At 38.5% G+C, this 20,588-nt stretch overlaps 1 protein-coding gene across 1 annotated transcript in view; it reads right to left on the bottom strand.

Annotated features, from left to right (window-relative positions):
• Window positions 1–1,706: 1,706 nt before the first annotated feature.
• terf1 (telomeric repeat binding factor (NIMA-interacting) 1) overlaps window positions 1,707–20,588 on the bottom strand; it is a 42,057-nt gene continuing 23,175 nt past the window's right edge. The window contains exons 7-10 of the mRNA XM_059982824.1: window positions 13,351–13,410; window positions 12,722–12,825; window positions 11,386–11,471; window positions 1,707–3,282 (exon numbers count right to left, since the gene is read on the bottom strand). Coding sequence (XP_059838807.1) covers window positions 3,106–3,282; window positions 11,386–11,471; window positions 12,722–12,825; window positions 13,351–13,410 — 427 coding nt within the window. The 3' untranslated portion in view covers window positions 1,707–3,105. The remainder of the gene's footprint in view (window positions 3,283–11,385; window positions 11,472–12,721; window positions 12,826–13,350; window positions 13,411–20,588) is intronic.

Genomic DNA, 20,588 nt, shown 5'->3' with positions numbered 1-20,588 from the left:
CATGGAAATATATCAGTTAAACTTTGCAAATAAATGTTAAAAACATTGTTGCATGGTGAGATATGGACTCATTTTATTTACCTGATTTATCTGTTGGATCGATTGAGAACTGGAGCTGCAGTAGTTATTACAAATCAAAATATTGAGTTATGACCAGAATAAAGCTAATGCCCTATTCATTTGGGTGAGGGGGCAACTGTTTCCACTATAGAATGAGCTATCAGAGGGAGTGGTTGAGGCAAGTACAATATTATCATTTAAGAAGCACTTGACTAGATACATGGAGGAGAGGAGCCTGGAGGGATATATGGGATGGACACAGGAAAATGGGACTAGCTCCTGGACAATGTGGTCAGTGTGGATGCATTGAGCCACCAGGCCTATATCCATGCTGTATTGCTCTGTGACTTTCACCATGAACACTTATGCAACATATTGGACATTTCTGCCATTTCTTTGTTTGCAGCTTTTATTTCACCAACATTGATGTATAGAGGCCCAACATTTATCTCACTAGCCCTCTCCCAATTTATATATCTAATAACTTGTACTTCTGTGCAAGTTTTCTCCCAAAATTAATTTTCATCCTTCTTATAAACTTCTTAAATCTTTTACTGGTAGATTCTAAAAATTCCCAATCCTCTGGCCTTGGCTCTTTGTGTAACCTATCTCTCACAATAATTTAAGTTGTCTTCAAACATGATTCTTCATTTATGCTGAGCTGCTGAGGCATCACACTTTGGAGGATACTGACTGCATAGAATATTAAAGATGACAGCACAGAAAAGGCCCTTTGTCCCTTGATGTTATGCCGACCATTTAACTTATTCTAAAGATCAATCTTAACCTTCCCTCCTAAATAACCCTAACTTTTTTTTTTCTGTCATCTATAACCCTAGGAATTTCTTAAATGCCCCTAATGAATCTGCCTCCACCACCATCTGAGGCAGATTACTCCATGCACTTGCCACTTCATGTAAAAACTTACCTTTGATATCACCCCCCCCCCCCATACATTCCACCAATCACCTTAAAATTACGCTGCTTGGATTAGCCGTTCCTGCCCTGAGTAAGTTCCTGGCTATCCCTGCAATCCATACCACTCATCCATCCATATCTTCTTTCCCCTGCCGTTCATAATTTCAACCCTATCCATTGCCTTTATATCACAATTTAGTACTCTGGTACTTTCTATGATTAACAAGGTCGTCAATTCTCTCTGCCCTTGTTCTTTTGTAAATATATAATCTGGGTACTTGATAAGTAATACTGTTGTTTCTGTGACACCCAAAGTTATATGGTATCCCATTTTCACCCTATTAGGTGGCTGGACAAATTTAAAATCATTTCCTAAATTTTCTATAATAGATATTATTGAAGTGCTGTGCCCAAGTACTCACAAATTACTCCATTCAGGCCTAATAAATAACTTGTAAACATTTAGCACAACATGCTTGATTTTATATATGATTCTTCCATTGCTTACAAAAAATATCAAGAAGTTTATTCATTGACATTTCTCACTGTTAACTTCAAATTCTATTCATTTTTGTAAGTTAAATTGTCCTTTTCCCATTGCTGCTGTTCCTACCTCTCATTCAGTATTCTCTGGCTTCATCCCTACTTTAAGCAAGCATTTCAAATTTCAGATGTAAATATAAACATTGAAATGTGCTGTAATAAGAGACAAACACTGCATTTTGATATCATTGACAAATAAACTTTATTCACATACTTTACACATTGGAAATAATGTACACATAAGAACTAGAGTATTTTTATAAAATCAAAATTTTAACGAAGAAAATTTTCCCCCTTTAAGCTATCAGCTAATTCATGTAATGGCTGTCAGCATCTGAGGTTTCACCATCTGAAGGGACATAACTATCTTAATACATGGACAAAATAACTGCAGGATACGCACTGATCTTGTAAATGTAGGGAACTTAACAATATATAGACAATACAACAAATAACATCTAAATCCCAATATGGGATATGCTTAATGTTGAAAATCACCCTGGATTTAGTTCCCAAGTATTAGCAAACTCCAAGTTTTCATCTTTCAGCCATTGCGAATGTCTCTTTTTTTTTGTAAATGTGGGCATAGTTTTTCTTCCAATTAGGAAATGTATTTATTTATTTGATGCAGTGCAGAAAAGGCCCTCCTAGAGCCACCACGCCCGGTTTAATCTGAGCTGGTTACACACAGCCAGAGACTACTGCCTAGACTACAAGTTCCTCCAAAGCAGATTTGAAAAGCTGTAAAACCTGCCCAACAAGCAAAGGCAAGTCTGCACCCCCCCCCCCCAAAAAAATTGAGACTAGGATTTAAATTGTGATCGTAGAACAAATGCAATTGAATGAAAGTACATGGCTGAGAACAGCAAATCAGTTAAAATGACATAATGATCATCTTTATAAATTTAATCACACACAATATATTTTTAATATATTATTGAATTTCCCCAGTGTGTACACATGCTGGTAATACAATAACACTTAATTGTAATAGGTATGGATTTTACATTTTAACTCTTACTTTACAAGATCAAATAGGAAATGCAGTTCACAAAGTTGGCCGACTGACACTCATGTAAAGGTCTGAATGCTCCAAGTTCAAACTGTGTACAAGTTACTCCCCATTTACTTGCCGCTTACTCAACTTCCATATTTGTTCTGCTTTGATTGTTCTCAGTAACATAGAGATGTTAATGTTGACACCTGGCAGACCTGGAATGCTCAAAATGTAGCAAAGCTTCCCACATAACCTACCATACACAACAGAATGCATTGTCAAGTGTGCAGTTATCTGCAGCCTTCATACTTCACAAGGAAAGCATCTCACCACAAAATGCAAAGTGATTTATGTCTACACAGACAGAATTATGTGCTCAAATAGATGGTAAATTTTAGTGATCTGACAAATATATTAAAGTTGTCAAGGTTTACTGCAAGAAGATGGACTTCTTCAAACTTATGGATGCAGAGGCAAAATGGGTTGGTCCCCACCTGACATGTAAAAAAAAACGCAATAAAGATCACCAATTCAACCCCTCACTGTGATGGTGGGTACCGAATATGGAATTTTTGATGCTATAGTTCTCAGCTTTCTTCATCAGAGTGGACCATATGAAGCTTTTTCATTGTTCTCCATCTGTCCTTCAGCATCACACTAGTACGACTGTTGAACTCGTAGTGCTCCAAAATTTTGGTCCAATTTCCAAGTCCAAATTTTCTTACTCCTTCTTTTAGTTTCACATCTTCTTCCCATAGCCAAGGCTTTAAAATAAAGGTGTCTTTAAATACAATTTTGAAATGTAGTTCTTTACAGACAAAATTCAACCTTAAAAAATATGTTACATCAACTGGGAAGAGATTAGGCACAAGGAAATAAAATAATGAAGAGAAGAGTTAAAAAATAAGCGCATGTGACCAGTAGCTTTAATTTTGACATACCCCATATATTAGCTGCCAAACCTACAGAGGCCCTATACAAAACTTACCCTACTTAAAAAAAAATTTTTTTTTATTAGTTTTTCAAAACATTTTATAAATTAAAAACCCCAAATCCCAATGAGGAACATTAAAACAGTGCCTAGATACTTAATATAGAGTCAGATAGGATGGAAACAGCCCTTTAGCCATGGCAGGATTACAGACCATTAAGCACACATTTTATACTAATCTTCTTTCCCACTTCCCAGATTCAGCCATTTGTTGTACTTGGGGCAATTTCAGTAGTCAACTAACTGATCAAGCTGCACATCTTTTGGGATTTAGGAGGAAACCAGAGCATCAGGGGAAAATCCACAGAGTCACAGAGAGAAAGCGCCAACAAAATATTACAAGTTTGCATTTTGCACTTCACCTCTTTCTTCCAGCTTTAAAACAAGTATGAGGTTTGCTTATTAGAAATATAGTGCCTTCAAGAAGTATTCAGCCCCCACAATTATTTTCACATTTTACTGTCTCATTTTCTAACTGAAAATATATTTTGACCTGATTGACAAAACACTGCGCATCATGTCAAATCAAAATAAAAGTTTCAAAACCTGTCAACAATTTACTACGAATTAAAAACCAAAATGATGAGGCTGAAAAAAATATTCAACCCTTTTGTAATTACTAAGCTAACTTTCCTCAGGTACAGTACTGTATATAACTGGTAAGTACCAGTTCACCAAATTTGTTGATGTGGATCATCTGAATAAATACTCTCTCTGCAAGGTTCAACAGTAGGGTAAATTTTCAAAAGACCAAACCAAAATGAAGACAAAGGAGCAGTCAAGGCAAGACAGTGAAATTATAATAGAGATGCACAAACCATCTCAAAGGCATTGAACATAACTCGGAGCTCAGTGCAGTCTATCTTGAACTTGTGGAAAAAATATAAAACCACAGTCACAATGCCAGAGAGAGGCTGAGCGAGCTGCAGAAAACCATGGATGCAACTGGAGATGAAGTTCATGGTTGCACAGACTCTAAGGCCTTGCACAAAAATGGTACTTATGGAAGTGGCAAGGAAGTAGTCCTGGCTTTAAAAAAAAAGGATATCCTTGCCCAGACAGAATTTTCAAAGCATCACTTAGAAGATACAGTAAAGATATGGAAGGTCCTGTAGTTGGATGAGACTAAAGTGGAACTTTCTGGCCTCAACATTAAGGGGTACATATGGCACAGTATTAGATTTATGCATCAGCCAGGCAACACCATCCCTACTGTAAAGTATGGTGGAGTCAGCATCATGCTATGGGGATGCTTTTCAGCTGCAGGGACTGGAAGTCTGGAAAGGACGGATGGGAGAATAAATGCTGCTATATACAGAGAGATCTTGGATAAAAAACCAGCTAACCTCTGCCAGAAAACAAACTGGGGAGGAAATTCATCTTTCAGCAGGACAACAACCCCAAAGCAACTATATGGTAGTTTCAAATGAAGATAGTTGATGTCCTTGAGTAGCCCAGGCAAAGACTTGACCTTAACCCAATCAAACATCTCTGGCAAGACCACAAGATTGCTGTCTACTACTACTCTACAACTAACTAGGCTCATCTTGAGCAATTTTGTGAGGAGGAATGGTCAAATCTTCTTCCATTACATTGTGTGAAATAGATACTTATCCAAAAATACTACTGTCTGTAATAAGTGCAAGAGGTGGTTAAACCAAGTACTGAGCAAAGATGGATGAATACCTTTGAACTGCTGACGTTTCAGTTTTTGATTTCTTAGTGTGAAAAAAAATAGCATGTGGTTCATAAATAAAAATTCCCAGTTAAATTCATCAAAATCCCCATTATAATACCCATTAATGTGAACAAAGGGTTGGCGCCTGAAAACTTCTACAAGACACTGTAAAGGTTCTGAGATAACAAGCTGCAATACTAAGATAAAGAGATCATGCAAAACAAAAGCAAGCATTGTTTTCTGCTGTGAAAATTGGAAATACGAGGACAAATTAAAATTGGAAAATTTGAGCAGCACTTTGCAGAACTTTTGCAGTGAATCACAGAGTTACCAAAGGATGATCCTCAAAGATTCTTACTTAGCTGAAGAGAATTAGATAGGAATATTTAAGATAATTTCTATCAAGTTTGGCTCTTTGTACCTCATAAGGCCTTAGCATCAATTTTTTTCAGAAAAATTTACTAGAAATGTTTATTAATTTACAATTCTATTTCTATTGCAATTACCCTCCTAGAACACTGTACCATTGGTGCTGTAAAATATTATTAATGTTGTAGGAATCAATAATTTATAATGACTAAAACACACCTTTGCCATGAGTCTTCCAGTATCATGTCAGAATTTTTTTGTGCAAAGGAAAGAGGGACCATAGGTTAGTGGCTATTGATTTTTTTTTTCTCCAAGGGAGTAAGGTGATTAGAGATGTTTCTCTTCAGAGCTCAATTCAAGGATCTTTGCTCATTTCATACATGGAGTGAGTGAGTGAGTGAATGTAGTGAATATGATATCAAATAAAAATGGAACGTGGAGATAACAAAACTTCAGGTAAGTGTAGAAGTGTTTAAAGTTTGGGCAGATAAATAACATGAAAATACACAGCAATAACTGAGGAATTAATAAACATAATATAAACAGAAATACAAGGATAAATTTACAGTAGCAAGGAAATGGGATTCAAATTTACAAATGTCTTCAAAAGGTAGGCTGACTAATTGATAAAGATGCACAAAAATCCTAGGGTTTTGTAAAAGGGGCATAAAATATATTAAAAAAAATTATAATGATTACCCCCTCCCCCCAGTTAGGTTGTAATGCCTGGCCTTTGGTACTTGGCATGAATAACCAGGCCTAGATCAAGGAAGAAGAAAATCATTAAGGTAAAACCAGGGACGAAGCTTTACATAAGAAAAAGAGAATCTACCTGCAGAGGAGAAATTAAAGAGTAATCTAATAAAGATATCCACAGCTACGAATAATACAAATTAAAAATAAATTTCCTCTGGCCTGTGAGTTGGTGATCAAAGCACAACTACATGTCAATCCCAAAGAGTAGTGAAGATATATTTATTCTGCATTAATAAGAGGGAGAAATAAAAGTATATAGCTGAAATAGTATAAAGAAAGGGAAGAATATGTCAATTCTCAAGTCAGAAAAAATGCTGCAAAGAAAAATTTAAAAAATTATTATTAAAGGGACAGGCATTAAGTGAATTGGTCCTGATGCAGAGAGGATAATGATTTTCTCTGAAGTATTGCTGCTAATTGTTATCAAATTCAGCTGGTTAAACGTAAAAGACTTGGAGGTAACTTCTGCCTGGCAGGTTTTAGAGACAGGCAAATAATTTGAGAAATTAACAGCATTGGATGGAGTCATGAAAGGTGGTAGCATAGGGATGCAACCATTGTTGGTACCAGAGTATTGGCAGAACCTGACACTGAGGCTTCAGAAGATATTCTCAAATAAGAAATACAGAAGATCAGGTTAGCTGCACGAGGGAAATGGAGTAGTGGTGCAAGTGCAGGAGAAGATGCTGGTACAGACAATTCTCTAGCCACAACAGTCTAGGCTGATACTAAACTAAGCAAGAGCAGTCTCAGTTAGCTTAACGAAGAGGGGATATATTGGAAGTAGCTTGTGCAGTTAAGCGTGTCAAAAAAAAGAGGAAACAAGAATTGAAGCAAGGAGACATTTCTATCCCTCAGAACACAGAACATATAATAGTACAGCACAATGTTGTGCCGACCCTCAAACCCTGACTCCTATATACCCCCCCACCTTAAGTTCCTCCATATACCCGTCTAATAGTCTCTTAAACTTCACTAGTGTATCTGCCTCCACCACTGACTCAGGCAGTGCATTCCACACACCAACCACTCTCTGAGTGAAAAACCTTCCTCTAATATCCCCCTTGAACTTCCCTCCCCTTAACTTAAAGCCACGTCCTCCTGTAGTGAACAGTGGTGCCCTGGGGAAGAGGCGCTGGCTGTCCACTCTGTCTATTCCTCTTAATATCTTGTATACCTCTATCATGTCTGCGCTCATCCTCCTTCTCTCCAAAGAGTAAAGCCCCAGCTCCCTTAATCTCTGATCATAATCCATACTCTCTAAACCAGGCAGCATCTTGGTAAATCTCCTCTGTACCCTTTCCAATGCTTCCACATCCTTCCTATAGTGAGCCTTCCTATAATCTCTCTCAAGCTAATCTTTTTGCATTGTTCTCATCCATTAATATGCAGAGATCTATTTGATTAGTTAATAAGGGAGCATCCACAATACTTACAGGAGAAAACTCCAGAGATTCAGGATCATTTGAAGAAATTCTGAAACATCAAGTTTTATTCTCTGCAGGTACATGCATACCCACACAGCAACCATTTAATCAACCCCTTCAGAATTTTAAATGTTTTATTTATTCTTCTGCACTCAGGGAAAATTAGATTAACAGATGAGTCTTAACAAAGGCTTTAATTATGGCAGAATAGGGGCCCAATTAGAGAAAGTGAAATGTATAGGAGGAATGGCGGTTCCAGGCTGAGAGGAATGGGTGATAATTGAGCAAAGTGGAAAGAATTTTTTCTTGGAATGGGTGACAGTAGATCTGAAGGGAAAGTTATGAATTCTTGAGGAGTGGAAACTGTAGATGGTGAGAATAGGGTTGAGGGAGCAAACGAGGGCTTTCATCCATGTACTGACAGGGCATATCAAGAACAGAGAAAGCTATTTATTTCAGCAAGCCGAGTCACATTTCACCTTTAAAAGACTAAGTATGAAGTGTGAATTCAACAACAAGCATCAGTAGGATTAGGCCATTTTCATATTGCTTGTTTATTCATCTTTCTACTAACAAAGGAGTTAAGCTGAGCTCCATAAATTAATGTCAGAAATATAACACTCAACTAGTAATTCGCAAGGCATGGTCTAGTAAAATATTGCTCTGAGAACAAACACCTTACTGTGTAAGCTTTGGGCAGGACATCACATGCAGTTTTGGGTCAATAAAATTTGCTTTTGTACTTAAAAACATCTAGTGAAATAAAAAACTGCAATATTATATACCAGGAACAGAAATCATCTTTGAATATTAATGAATTGTATTATAATTCACAAGCTATTCAAACGAAAAAAGCACTTGAGCATAGATAAAGGATTTTAGTTGGAAAAATAACAAGTTACATTTGAAATCACAACTTTTCCTAATAATTCAACTGGAATAAATTTAAACATAATTAACACTAAATTATACATGCATTGGATGAAGACAATGAGACATTTAATCACAGACTATTATGGAAAAAATCCAACATTAAACTAACATAGGACAAATACCACACTTCATGCCATAGACTTCTAAAATTTCATGTGCATACTGTGTTTAATCCCAGTCAGCAGATTTTACTGATTATGACAGATTTACTATAAATAATCTCCTAAAGCTATGCATATTTAAATATTCAGCACATTTCAGATATAAACCTCTTCTTAATTTTACCTCCAAAACTAAAAAGCCATTTGGATAATTGAATATTACAACTGCAACTTATAAAGACAGTAATGACATAGGTGACAACAAAGCTTCGCTCCCAGATGAGCTCAATGCCTTCTATGCTCAGTTTCATCATCAAAGCATGAAGGAACTCCCATGCCCACTATGACCCTGTGATTTCAGTCTCTGAGGCCAACATGACAGAAGGAAAGCATCTGGCCCAGATGGGGTACCTGGCTGATTACTAAAGACCTGTGCCGGACAACTGGCTGAAGTATTTGCCGATATCTTTAACCTCTCACTACTGCAATTTAAGGTGCCTACCTGCTTCGAGCATGCTTTAATTATACTGGTGCCCAAGAAAAACATGGTAACTTGCCTTATTGACTATCATCATTAGCTTCACTGTGATGCAATGCTTTGTGAGGTTGGTGATGAAGCACTTCAACTCCTGACTGAGAAGCAAATTGGATCCGCTCTAATTTGCCTACTGTCATAATAATAGGTCTCAGCAAATGCTATTTCACTGGCTGTTCACTCATCCCTGCAACATCCGGACAACAAAAATGCACAGATCAAGAAGCTCTTTATCAAATGCAGCTTCAACGCTATCACCCCCTCAATACTTCCTCGTGCAATTGAATCCTTGATTTTCTCACTTGTACACTCCAGTCAGTTCAGATTGAATACAACATCTCCTAGACAATCTCCATTAGCACAGGTGTACCACACGGCTGAGTGCTTGGGCCCCTGCTCTACTTGCTTTATACTATGATAGTGAGGCTAAGCACAGCTCCAACACCATATTCAAGTTTGCTGACACCACCACTGTCATTGGCTGAACTAAAGGTGGTGATGAATCAGCATATGGGAAGCAGACTGAAAATCTGGTTCAGTGGTGCCACAACTACAACCTCTTACTCAATGTCAGCAAGATCAAGGAGCTGATTATTAACTTTAGGAGGACAAAACTAGAGGTCCATGAGCCAGTCCTCATCAGGAGATCAGAGGTGGAGAGGGTCAGTAAATTTCTCACTGTTATCATTTCAGACTGGATCTGTCCTGAGCTCAGCATGCAAGTGCAATAACGAAGAAAGCACGGCAGCTCTACTTCCTGACACGTTTGCAAAGATTCGGTATGACATCTAAAATTTTGATAAACTTCTATAAATGTGTGGTGACTGGTTGCATCATGGCTGGGTATGGAAACACTAATGCCCCTGAAGAAAATCCTACAAAAAGTGGTGGATACAGCCCAGTCCATCACAGGTAAACTATCTCCACCATTGAGCACATGTATATGAAATTGAATTGAATTGACTTTATTTCTTACATCCTTCACATATGAGGGATAAAAATCTTTACGTTACGTCTCCATCTAAATGTGCAATCATTATAATTTATAATCATTCATAATAAATACAAGTCAATGTAATATAAAGTACACTCAAGTCAGTGTGAATTCATCAGTCTGATGGTCTGGTGGAAGAAGCTGTCCTGGAGCCTGTCCTGGCTTTTATGCTGAGGTACTGCTTCCTGGATGGTAGCAGCTGGAATAGATTGTGGTTGGGAAGGCTTGAGTCTCCAATGACCCTACAGGCTCTTTTTACACACCTGTCCTTGTAAATGCCCTGAATCATGGGAAGTTCACAACTACAGATGCGCTGGGCTGTCCGTATCACTCTCTGCAGAGTCCTGCAATTAAGTGAGGTACAGTCCCCATACCAGGCAGTGATGCAGCCAGTCAGTATGCTCCCAACTGTGCCTCTGTAGAAAGGATTTGGGAGCCCGTATCAAACTTCCTCAACCGTTTGAGGTGAAAGAGGCACTGTTGTGCCTTTTTCACCACACACTGGTGTCTACAGAACACGCGAGGTCCTCGGTGATGTGGATGCCGAAGAACTTGAAGCTGCGAAGTAGCATCCATCATCAGGGATCTCCACCACCCAGGCCATGCTCCCTTCTTGCTGCGGCCATCAGGAAAAAGGTACAGAAGCCTCAGGATCCACAGCACCACGTCCAGAAAAAGTTATTACTCCTTAACTATCAGGTTCTTGAATCATTGGGGATAACTCCACTTGCCCATCACAGAACTGTTCCCTGAACCTATGGACTCTTCCATCAGATGTTCTCGATATTTATTTATGATTTTTTTTGTTTGTATTTGCACAGCTTATCTTTTGCACATTAGTTGTTTGGTACGGTATTTCATTGACTATTATGTTTCTTGGACTTGCTGAGTAGGCCTGCAAGAAAACGAATCTCAGGCTTGCATATGTGTACTTTGATAATAAATTTACTTTACTTAAACAATCATTTTTCTCTCCTTCAACACAACTCCAATACTGCTCTTAAGAGGGACAGTGTTTGCTTTAATAGTTTTAATTATACAAATTTAGCTTCATACAGCATAGATATCTTTAAAGTTACTTACTCTTCTCTTCCTTGGAACATCCGAATTAATTGACATACTTTTCTTTTTAATTTTTGCCTGATGACCAGTACTCGTGATTCTCTTCCCTGTAAAAGATAGAACAATTAGTGTCTGAATAGTTTGAAAGGACTTTACTTTTCCCCACACGATTTCAGTGGATATTTGCAATGCCAATTCTAACACAAACACCGTAGTTTCTGTATGCTAAGATGCTTTAACAGTGTTGTGGTTTGGCCACCTGTGTATTTTATGCATTTTAAGCTTAGCTCAACTGTTCATTTTCTCAGTGTTTCAGCAATCTTCATCATTTCCATGGTGAGGTGACCAGTATCAGTACTACTGTCTCAAATAGAATGAATAGACTCTCGCACATCCTCTGCTAAGAGATGATTAACCTCTGCTTCGTTTTCCTTTCAGTTGCAAGGTAGAAATCAGGAAAGCCCTGAATGGAAAATTGAGTGTGCCTGGTGTCAATCCTACACAGTACAGATCTGTGAAACTGAAACCCTACTTCATTTTTGCAAGAAACTGAGTGTCACATTCCTTAAGTCAAAGTGACCTCAGTCTTGTACATTTTGATTTGCCAGCTTTGAAAAGATATATTAAATCGCGGTCTTTGTCTACCTTCATATGACAATGCAAAAGCCCCTCAAAGCTGTTTTTAAAAAGTTCACTCGACAGCTAGCCTGTCATTTGCCTGTTGTCAATCAACACCACAAAACAGAACAACTAATCCCTTATTTTATCGCTCTTTACAGCACCCTGCAATCACAGAAGTAGAACATTAAGGCAACATCCTTAATTTTTCCTCTTTTACAGAGTATTTAAACCTTCTGGGCCACAGGCTCAACTTAGAGCATTTACAGTAAAACTCCTGATTTCCATCATTTGACTGAACAGTTGCCAAGTGACCCAATTACTTTCTACAGGGTAAGCAAGAAAAAGAATGTAACTTCAGGATAGTAGTTCTAGTTTAACAAGGTTTTGGACATGGATTTTGGAAGCTTGGATAAAAGGCCTACTGACCCAAGCTATTTTCCTAAGAGAACAAATGAAAATGGAACACAATGATATGAAGCTAGTCAATAATGTCCAGAACAGATCACAAAGTATACCCTGTGGTACATCATTCAATAAGTCCACTTAATAGCCATGATATGCAGAATACCAACTGTTCATAACATGTGATACTTATTTTGGAAGTTTATTCCTCTCTGTCAGAAGTTATTGCAGATCTACACCAGGAAGGTACAGTTAGAAATAAATGTAGCAGCAATTATTGGGGTAATAAGATTAATAAATATCAAAATTGATCTAGGCACGTCGGTTAACATACCCCTCCCAGATGATTTTCTTTTCCTCAAGAAATCTTCAGTTGCTTCAAATTTTAATGGTTTCATCTCATTGTGATGAGATAAATTGTACAGTCGTTTTTTGGATCTGCAATAAAATGTCCTTCATATTATAACTTTAGTGTAAAGTAACAGTTAGCTTTACTAAGTTTGTGGAAAGAAGGCCAAAGCAGAAAAACACATCAATGGTAAAAACAAAACCTAGCCAGGGACAGATTATAAAACCATAAATTAATTTGGATTAATTTAGTAACTGTTATCAAAAACAACTGTTTTAAAAATGATTATTAATGTAAGAAAATTTTTATACTATCAAGAATACAAAGCAAAAAGCAAGCCAACTAAAGAACAAATAATATGTGAATTTCTCATGTATTACAGTAATGGGAAAGTGAAATGGATAAGTGCCACTTTAACCTCATGTTTTTTTTAAAGGAGCATTCTAAAATCAGTAAACCTTAAAAATGCCCAGATTAAAATTTAAAACTCTTATGTTTGTCACATTAATTTTTTTTGGTCCCAGTGTTTCAGTGAGAATGCACAATTCTCAAATCCATTTAACATGTCCGAATAGAAAATACAATACAAAAAAAATCATACAATCATAACAAACCTTTTTATATTAGATTCTGTGTTATTCAACTCTTCATCAATGTCTTGTAATAAATCCCCACTGCAGCAAACAAAGAGAGTGGGTTACATAGAAACTCTCAAATAACTTGAAAAACATTCAATGAAAAAGGGTTTTTTTCCCGGCCAAACTATATTTATTGTCACAGTACAGGACTCTTGCCCTCATCCACATGTTTTATTACAGCCCCAGTATTTATGCAATGCACAACTAGAAAATGACATGATTGTAGCAGAAAGCTGTATTTCATAATCTTGTCTCCATCTAGTTATTTGTTTCAAAAGGGCAGAAGTTATGATAATAAATTTAAAACTTATGTCAGCAATTTCAATTTTGATGACAAGCTGATAATGTTTCAGCCCTTCTGCCAATGGGAACAAAATAAAATCTTTAGCTGGATTCTTAAGAATTTCAATTTTCCCATCTATCTAAATTTTAACAAAAATTGCCAAGCCAATTTGGGACCAAGGGTAATGATGAAGGGTTATTTTTGTGATTGGATGGCTATGACTAGTGGTGCTCCACAGGAACTGGAACTTGGTACTCTTGCTATTTATAATGATTTAGATGATCAGTAAATTCACTGATGACATGAAGATTGATGGAGTTGTTGACGTGTGGTTTGCAGTCTTAGGCTGTTGATACGAAACAGACTGGAAAATGGCAGATGCGAGATGATTCAGTATTCTGGAAGGATTAAGGCGGCTAACATATGCACCGTGAAGTGCTAGGGAGCACTGCAGAACCGAAGGATGTTTAAACTTCCTTAAGGGTTGCAGTGCTGGAAAATAAAATGCTTAAGGTGGTCAACTGGTTATTGGGCAGTGAATAGAAAGGCAGGGAGATTTATACTCCAAATTTATGAGACATTGATAAGATCTCAGCTTGAACATTGTGTGCAGTTCTGATCACCATGCTATAAGAAGGATGTGATATTACTGGAGAGGTTGCAGATGGCATTCACCAGAATACTGCATGGGACGGAACTTTTCCAGACTGTAAAGATAAGGTTTGCTTTCCCTAGAGCAGAGATATTAAAAGGGTATATAATTGAGGAATAGAATCATGAAGGGTATACAAAGGATAGATTGCGGGAAACATTTATCCTTATTCCTTTATCACGAAGAGAGTGCTAGTAACTCAAATACACTGTCTAAGAGGGGTGGTCGAAACAGAGTTACTGACATTTAAGTCTGGACAAGCAGTTGAACTGCCGAAGAATAAAAAGCTATTGCCAAATGCCAAGAGATGAGATTAAAATGGGTGGGTGCTCAGTGGTCAGTGCAGATATGTACAACTAAAATGTCCTAACTCTACATTACTTACTGTAACTTGTTACAAGCATCTCTAACACCATGGTACAAAATGGACAGAGTAGATCTGGAAAGGCTGTTTCCCTTGGTGGGTGAGTCCAGGACAAGAGGTCACAGCCTTATAATTAGAGGGTACCCATTTAAAACAGAGATGAGGAGAAATTTTTTTAGCCAGAGGGTCGTGGATTTATGGAATTTGTTGCCACATACAGCTGTGGAGGCCCAATCACTGAGGGTTTTTAAGGAGGAGATTAACAGGTACCTAATTAGTCAGGGTATCAAGGGACATGGAAAAAAAGCTGATAATTGGAACTAGACGGGAGAATACTTTAGCTCATGGTGGAGTGGCGGAGCAGACTCGGTGGGCCAAATGGCCTATTCCTGCTCCTTTGTCTTGTGATCCTGTGAAAATAGTGCATTTTATCACAGTTGAAACTGGATTTATTAAAGTACACACGTCACCACATGCAACTCTGAAATTCATTTTCTTGTAGACAATCATAATAAAAACAAGAAACAACAGAATCAATGGAAGACTACATCCAACAGGGTGAACAACCAATGTTCCAAAAAAATAACAAACTATACAGATATAAAAAGAGAAAAAATATTAATGATAAATACATAAGCAATAAATAAAGAACACAAGATGAGGAGTCTTATGATGGTGCTGGTGATGCCCAGTGACTACTTACTGGCGGCAAAATACAAAACAATGAAAACTATTAAGCATCTCACTAATAACGATCACCGCCAGCAATTGTGAGGCGAGTGCTGGCAGAGGCTCAGGTGAGGCATGCTTGAGGCAAGTGGAGGCAGAGATGGCAGGAGCAAGGGAAGTCCTGATGTTTGATTGATTTAAATGCCAGGCTGAATTAGAAAGGTTGGGTATGGCCGAGTGGTGGCAGCAGGGTCCAGGCCCTGCTCCATGACATTCACCCAGCTGAACCGAGGTTGTGGCCTGCTCTGGCTGCAGTGATTCCTAGCTTCAAGTCTGTGGTCTCATGACATTTGCTCGGTTTGGTGATGAACTGAGGCTCCAGCTACAGAGCTGCCTGGCTTCATGTCTTTCATAAAATTTCAGCTCTGAATGCTAATTGTTTAATTTATTGTTTGCACAATTTGTGTTCACCCCACCCCCACCTCTCTGTGCAATCGAGGTTTGATGGTCTTTTTCAATGGGTTCTTTGTTTTATAGCCTACTATAAGATTTACTTGAACATTGAAGACTCCTTGAAAATGAGTCAAGCTCAGTGGGAACTGTTCAGTGATGGGGCGGGTGAAGTTGAGTAAAGTTATTCCCTCTGATTCAAGATCTTGATGGTTTAGGCATAATAATTGTTCCAGCCTAGGATTCGGTGACCTAAACTAAACACATTAGAACCACAGAACATTACAGCACAGAAACAGGCCTTTTGTCCCTTCTTGGTTGTGCCGAATCACTTTTCTGCCTGGTCCCACTGACCTGCACCTGCACCATATCCCTCCATACACCTCATCCATGTACCTGTTCAAGTTTCTCTTAAATGTTAAAAGTGAGCCCCCATTTACCACTTCATCTGGCAGCTCACGACACACTCTCAGTGTGAAGAAGCCCCTCCTAATGTTCCCTTTAAACTTTTCCCTCTTCACCCTTAACCCATGACCTCTGGGTTTTTTTCTCTCCTAGCGTCAGTGGAAAAAACCTGCTTATCTATCTACACCCATCATAATTTTATGTACCTCTATCAAGTCTCCCCTCATTCTTCTACGCTCCAGGGAATAAAGTCCTAACCTATTCAACCTTTCTCTGTAACTGTTTCTCAAGTCCTGGCAACATCCTTGTAAACCTTCTCTGCACTCTTTCAACCTTATTAATATCCTTCCTGTAATTCAGTGACCAAAACTACACACAATACACCAAATTCAGCCTTATACAACCTCACCATAACATTGCAACTCTTAATAATACTTTGATTTATAAAGGCCAATGTACCAAGAGCTCTCTTTACTACCCTACCATATCTACTACCCTATCATTCCTTTAGCTTTCTACATAACCACCTTACATTTGTACTTTTGTCTCCAAGTTATTAACCTTTGTGAAGTCAACAACAGTGACATTATAACAACAGTTATGAAGATCAATGATTTACTTGTTAATGAATTGTGGAGAATAATTTGAAAATACTCAGATGAGACAGATCTTGCGAATGTGATAAAGCAATGAAGATAGGGCATTTAGACATGTGGTTGGATAGGGCAGACTAGCAACAAATACATTGTCAATCCAAGCTGTCACAGTCAAAGACTTCTATACATATACATATTTCTTCATTCCTACTCAACTTTTAAAAAACACCCATCACAGGATTTTTACTAGCAAAATGCATTAGTCACTGATTTGTCAGAAAATTCCACATTTTCATATCTTATTTCATTTTTACCCTTTAACAAAGATGCAGCTTTTGCACTGCTGTGGAACAACCCCAGTATTTAAGGAGTATCGTAAGATTACAGCCATCAGTATGCTTAACTTAGAATACAAGAATGGCACAGCACTGCATGGATCTTTTGGTCCACAATGTTCTGCCATCTTTCTAACCTAATCAAATGTAATCTAATACTTCCCTCCTAAAAAACCCACAACTCTTTATTTTCTTTCATCAATGAGCCTATCTAAAAAGGCTTTAATATGTCCCTAATGTATTAGTATCTACCACCATCCCCAGCAGTGCATTTTAAGTACTTATTACCCTCTGTGTAAAAAAAAATCTTACCTCTGACACCTCCCTTAAACTTTTCTCTACTCACCTTAAAAGGATGTCCACTGGTATTTAGCAATTGTCAGCCTGGGGAAAAGGCAGTGACTGTACACTCTATGCCTCTAATAATCTTATACACTTCTCATCCTCCTTCAATAGGCCCTAGCTCGCTCAACCTTTCCTCAAAGTCTTTTAAAGGAGGCTGGTAAATCTCCTCTCCACCCTCTAATGCTTCCACATCTTTCCTGTAATGAGGCAACCAGAACTGAAAACAAAATTCCAAGTGCGGTCTAAATAGAGTTTTATAGGGCTGTGACATTACCTCCCAGCCTTTGAACTTAATCCCCTTACCAGCAAAGGCCAACACACTTCTTAACCAGCCTGCATGACAACCTCAAGTGATCTAAGGACTTGGAATCCAAGATCCTTCTGTTGTTGCACACAGCTAAGAATTCTGCCATTAGCTATGTATTCTGCCTTCAAGTTTGACATTCCAAAGTGAATCACTTCACACTTTTCCAGACTGAATTCCATTTGCTAAGTTTCAGCCCAGCTCTGCATCCTGTCAATGCTCCACTGTAACCTACAACAACCCTCTACACCAGCCTTTCTCAACCTCTTTGTCCTGGAGGAGCCCTTGAAATAATGTGTAGGTCTCAGGGAACCCTGTATAAAAATTATTATATCTGCAGCTCATGGTACGTTTGTGTGATCAGTAAGCTGCAGATGTAATAATCTAAATATGATTGTCAATGCTCTTTTGAGTAGAGGATGAATTTTTATCCAAACTTTCTTCAAAAACAAAACCAGGTAGTTAAACTTGGCATACCTTTCTTGAAATTAATCTCTTTCTTTCTCTTTCATAAATTAAAAAAAACACTCATAAGGCAAACATAATAAATTTCTTTTAAATAACTGGCTTAAGCCAAATTGGATTTAATTTTTCTAAAAAGTAGGCTTGGTAGATTGAAATAAAAGTTGTAAATTGATTTTAGTTAAAAGCTTTACTGTTTGTTTTCAGATTCCATCAGCCATTTAAAATAATCAGCACTTTTATGTGTCATATGGCTGTAATTTGCAGTTAAGTGTCTTCAATTTTGCTGGAGCTATTGCTGCATTTGTAAATTGTTTGCCACAGACTAGGCACAATGGAATAGGGGTTAATAAAATATATTTTAAAAGTGGCATAGTAAATAACTAAACAAGAAAACTACAAAAAATACAAACATTTCATAATGCACACACAAAATGCTGGTGGAATGCAGCAGGCCAGGCAGCATCTATAGGAAGAAGTACAGTTGCTGTTTCGGGCCGAGACTCTTTGTCAGGACTAACTGAAAGAAAAGATAGTAAGAGATTTTAAAGTGGGAGGGGGAGGGGGAGATCCGTAATGATAGGAGAAGACAGGAGGGGGAGGGATGAAGCTAAGAGCTGGAAAGGTGATTGGCAAAAGGGATACACAGCTGGAGAAGGGACAGGATCATGGGATGGGAGACCTAGGGAGAAAGAAAGGGGGAGGGGAGCACCAGAGGGAGATGGCGAGCACAATCCTGATTGAAAAGTTGCAGAACCTGGGTCTCTGCACCTTCCTCTGCAATTGGATCCTCGACTTCCTAACTGGAAGACCACAATCTGTGTGGATTGGTGATAATATCTCTTCCTCGCTGATGCTTAACACTGATGCAACTCTATTCAATATACGTCAAGGGTTGTATATTGGAAAGCATCAAGTTGGATAAGTCACTGGGACTGAATGAAATGTACCCCAAGTTACTGTGGGAGACAAGGAAACAGATTGCTGAACCTCTGGCGATGATCTTTGCTTCATCAATGGGGACAGGAGAGATTCTGGAGGATTGGAGGGTTGCAGATATTATTCCCTTATTCAAGAAAGGGAATAGAGATAGCCCAGGAAATGATAGACCAGTGAGTCTTACTTCAGTGGTTGGTAAGTTGATGGAGAAGATCCTCAGAGGCAGGATTTATGAACACTTGGGAGGCATAATATGATTAAGAATAGTTAGCATGGCTTTGTCAAAGGCAGGTCGTGTCTTACGAGCCTGATTGAATTTTTTGAGGATGTGACTAAACACGTTGATGTAGGTAGAGGAGTAGATGTAATGTATATGGATTTCAGCAAGGTATTTGACAAAGTACCCCATGCAAAGCCTATTGAAAAAGAAAGGAGGCATGGGATCCAAGGGGACATTGCTTTGTGGACCCAGAACTGGCTTGCCCACAGGAGGCAAAGAGTGGTTGTAGATGGGTCATATCCTGCATGGAGGTCATTCACCAGTGGTGTGACTCAGGGATCTGTTCTGGGACCCCAACTCTTCGTGATTTTTATAAATGACCTGGATGAAGAAGTGAAGGAATGGGTTAGTAAATTTGCTGATACACAAAGGTTGGAAGTGTTGTGGATAGTGTGGAGGGCTGTCAGAGGTTACAGTGGGACCTCGATAGGATGCAAAGCTGAGCTGAGAAGTGGCAGATGGGAGTTCAACCGATGTAAGTGTGAGGTTGTTCGTTTTAATACGTCAAATATGATGGCAGAATATTTTATTAACGGTAAAACACTTGGCAGTGTGGAGGTTCAGACAGATCTTGGGGTCTGAGTCCATAGGACACTTAAAGCTGCTACGCAGGTTGACTCTGTGGTTAAGAAAGCATACCGGTGCATCGGTCTTCATCAACCACGGGATTGTGTTTAAGAACTGAGAGGTAAAGTTGCAGCTATATAGGATCCTAGTCAGAACCCACTTGGAGTACTGTGCTCAGTTCTGGTTGCCTCACTACAGGAAGGATGCGGAAACCATAGAAAGGGTGCAGGGGAGATTTACAAGGATGTTGCCTGGATTGGGGAGTATGCCTTATGAGAATAGGTTGAATGAACTCAGCCTTTTTCCCTTACAGCGACAGAGGATGAGAGGTGACCTGATAGAGGTGTATAAGATATGAGCGGCATTGATCACGTGGATAGTCAGAGGCTTTTTCCCAGGGCTGAAATGGCTAGCACGAGAGGGCACAGTTTTAAGGTGCTTGGAAGTAGGTACAGAGGAGATGTCAGGGCTAAGTTTTTTTAAAAAACACAGAGAGTGGTGAGTGTGTGGAATGGGCTGCCAGTGACGGTGGTGGAGGCGGATATGATAGGGTCTTTTAAGGG

Source organism: Hypanus sabinus, chromosome 1, assembly GCF_030144855.1.
Source record: "Hypanus sabinus isolate sHypSab1 chromosome 1, sHypSab1.hap1, whole genome shotgun sequence".
NCBI lineage: Eukaryota > Metazoa > Chordata > Chondrichthyes > Myliobatiformes > Dasyatidae > Hypanus > Hypanus sabinus.
This window is presented reverse-complemented; position numbering and strand designations above follow the sequence as displayed.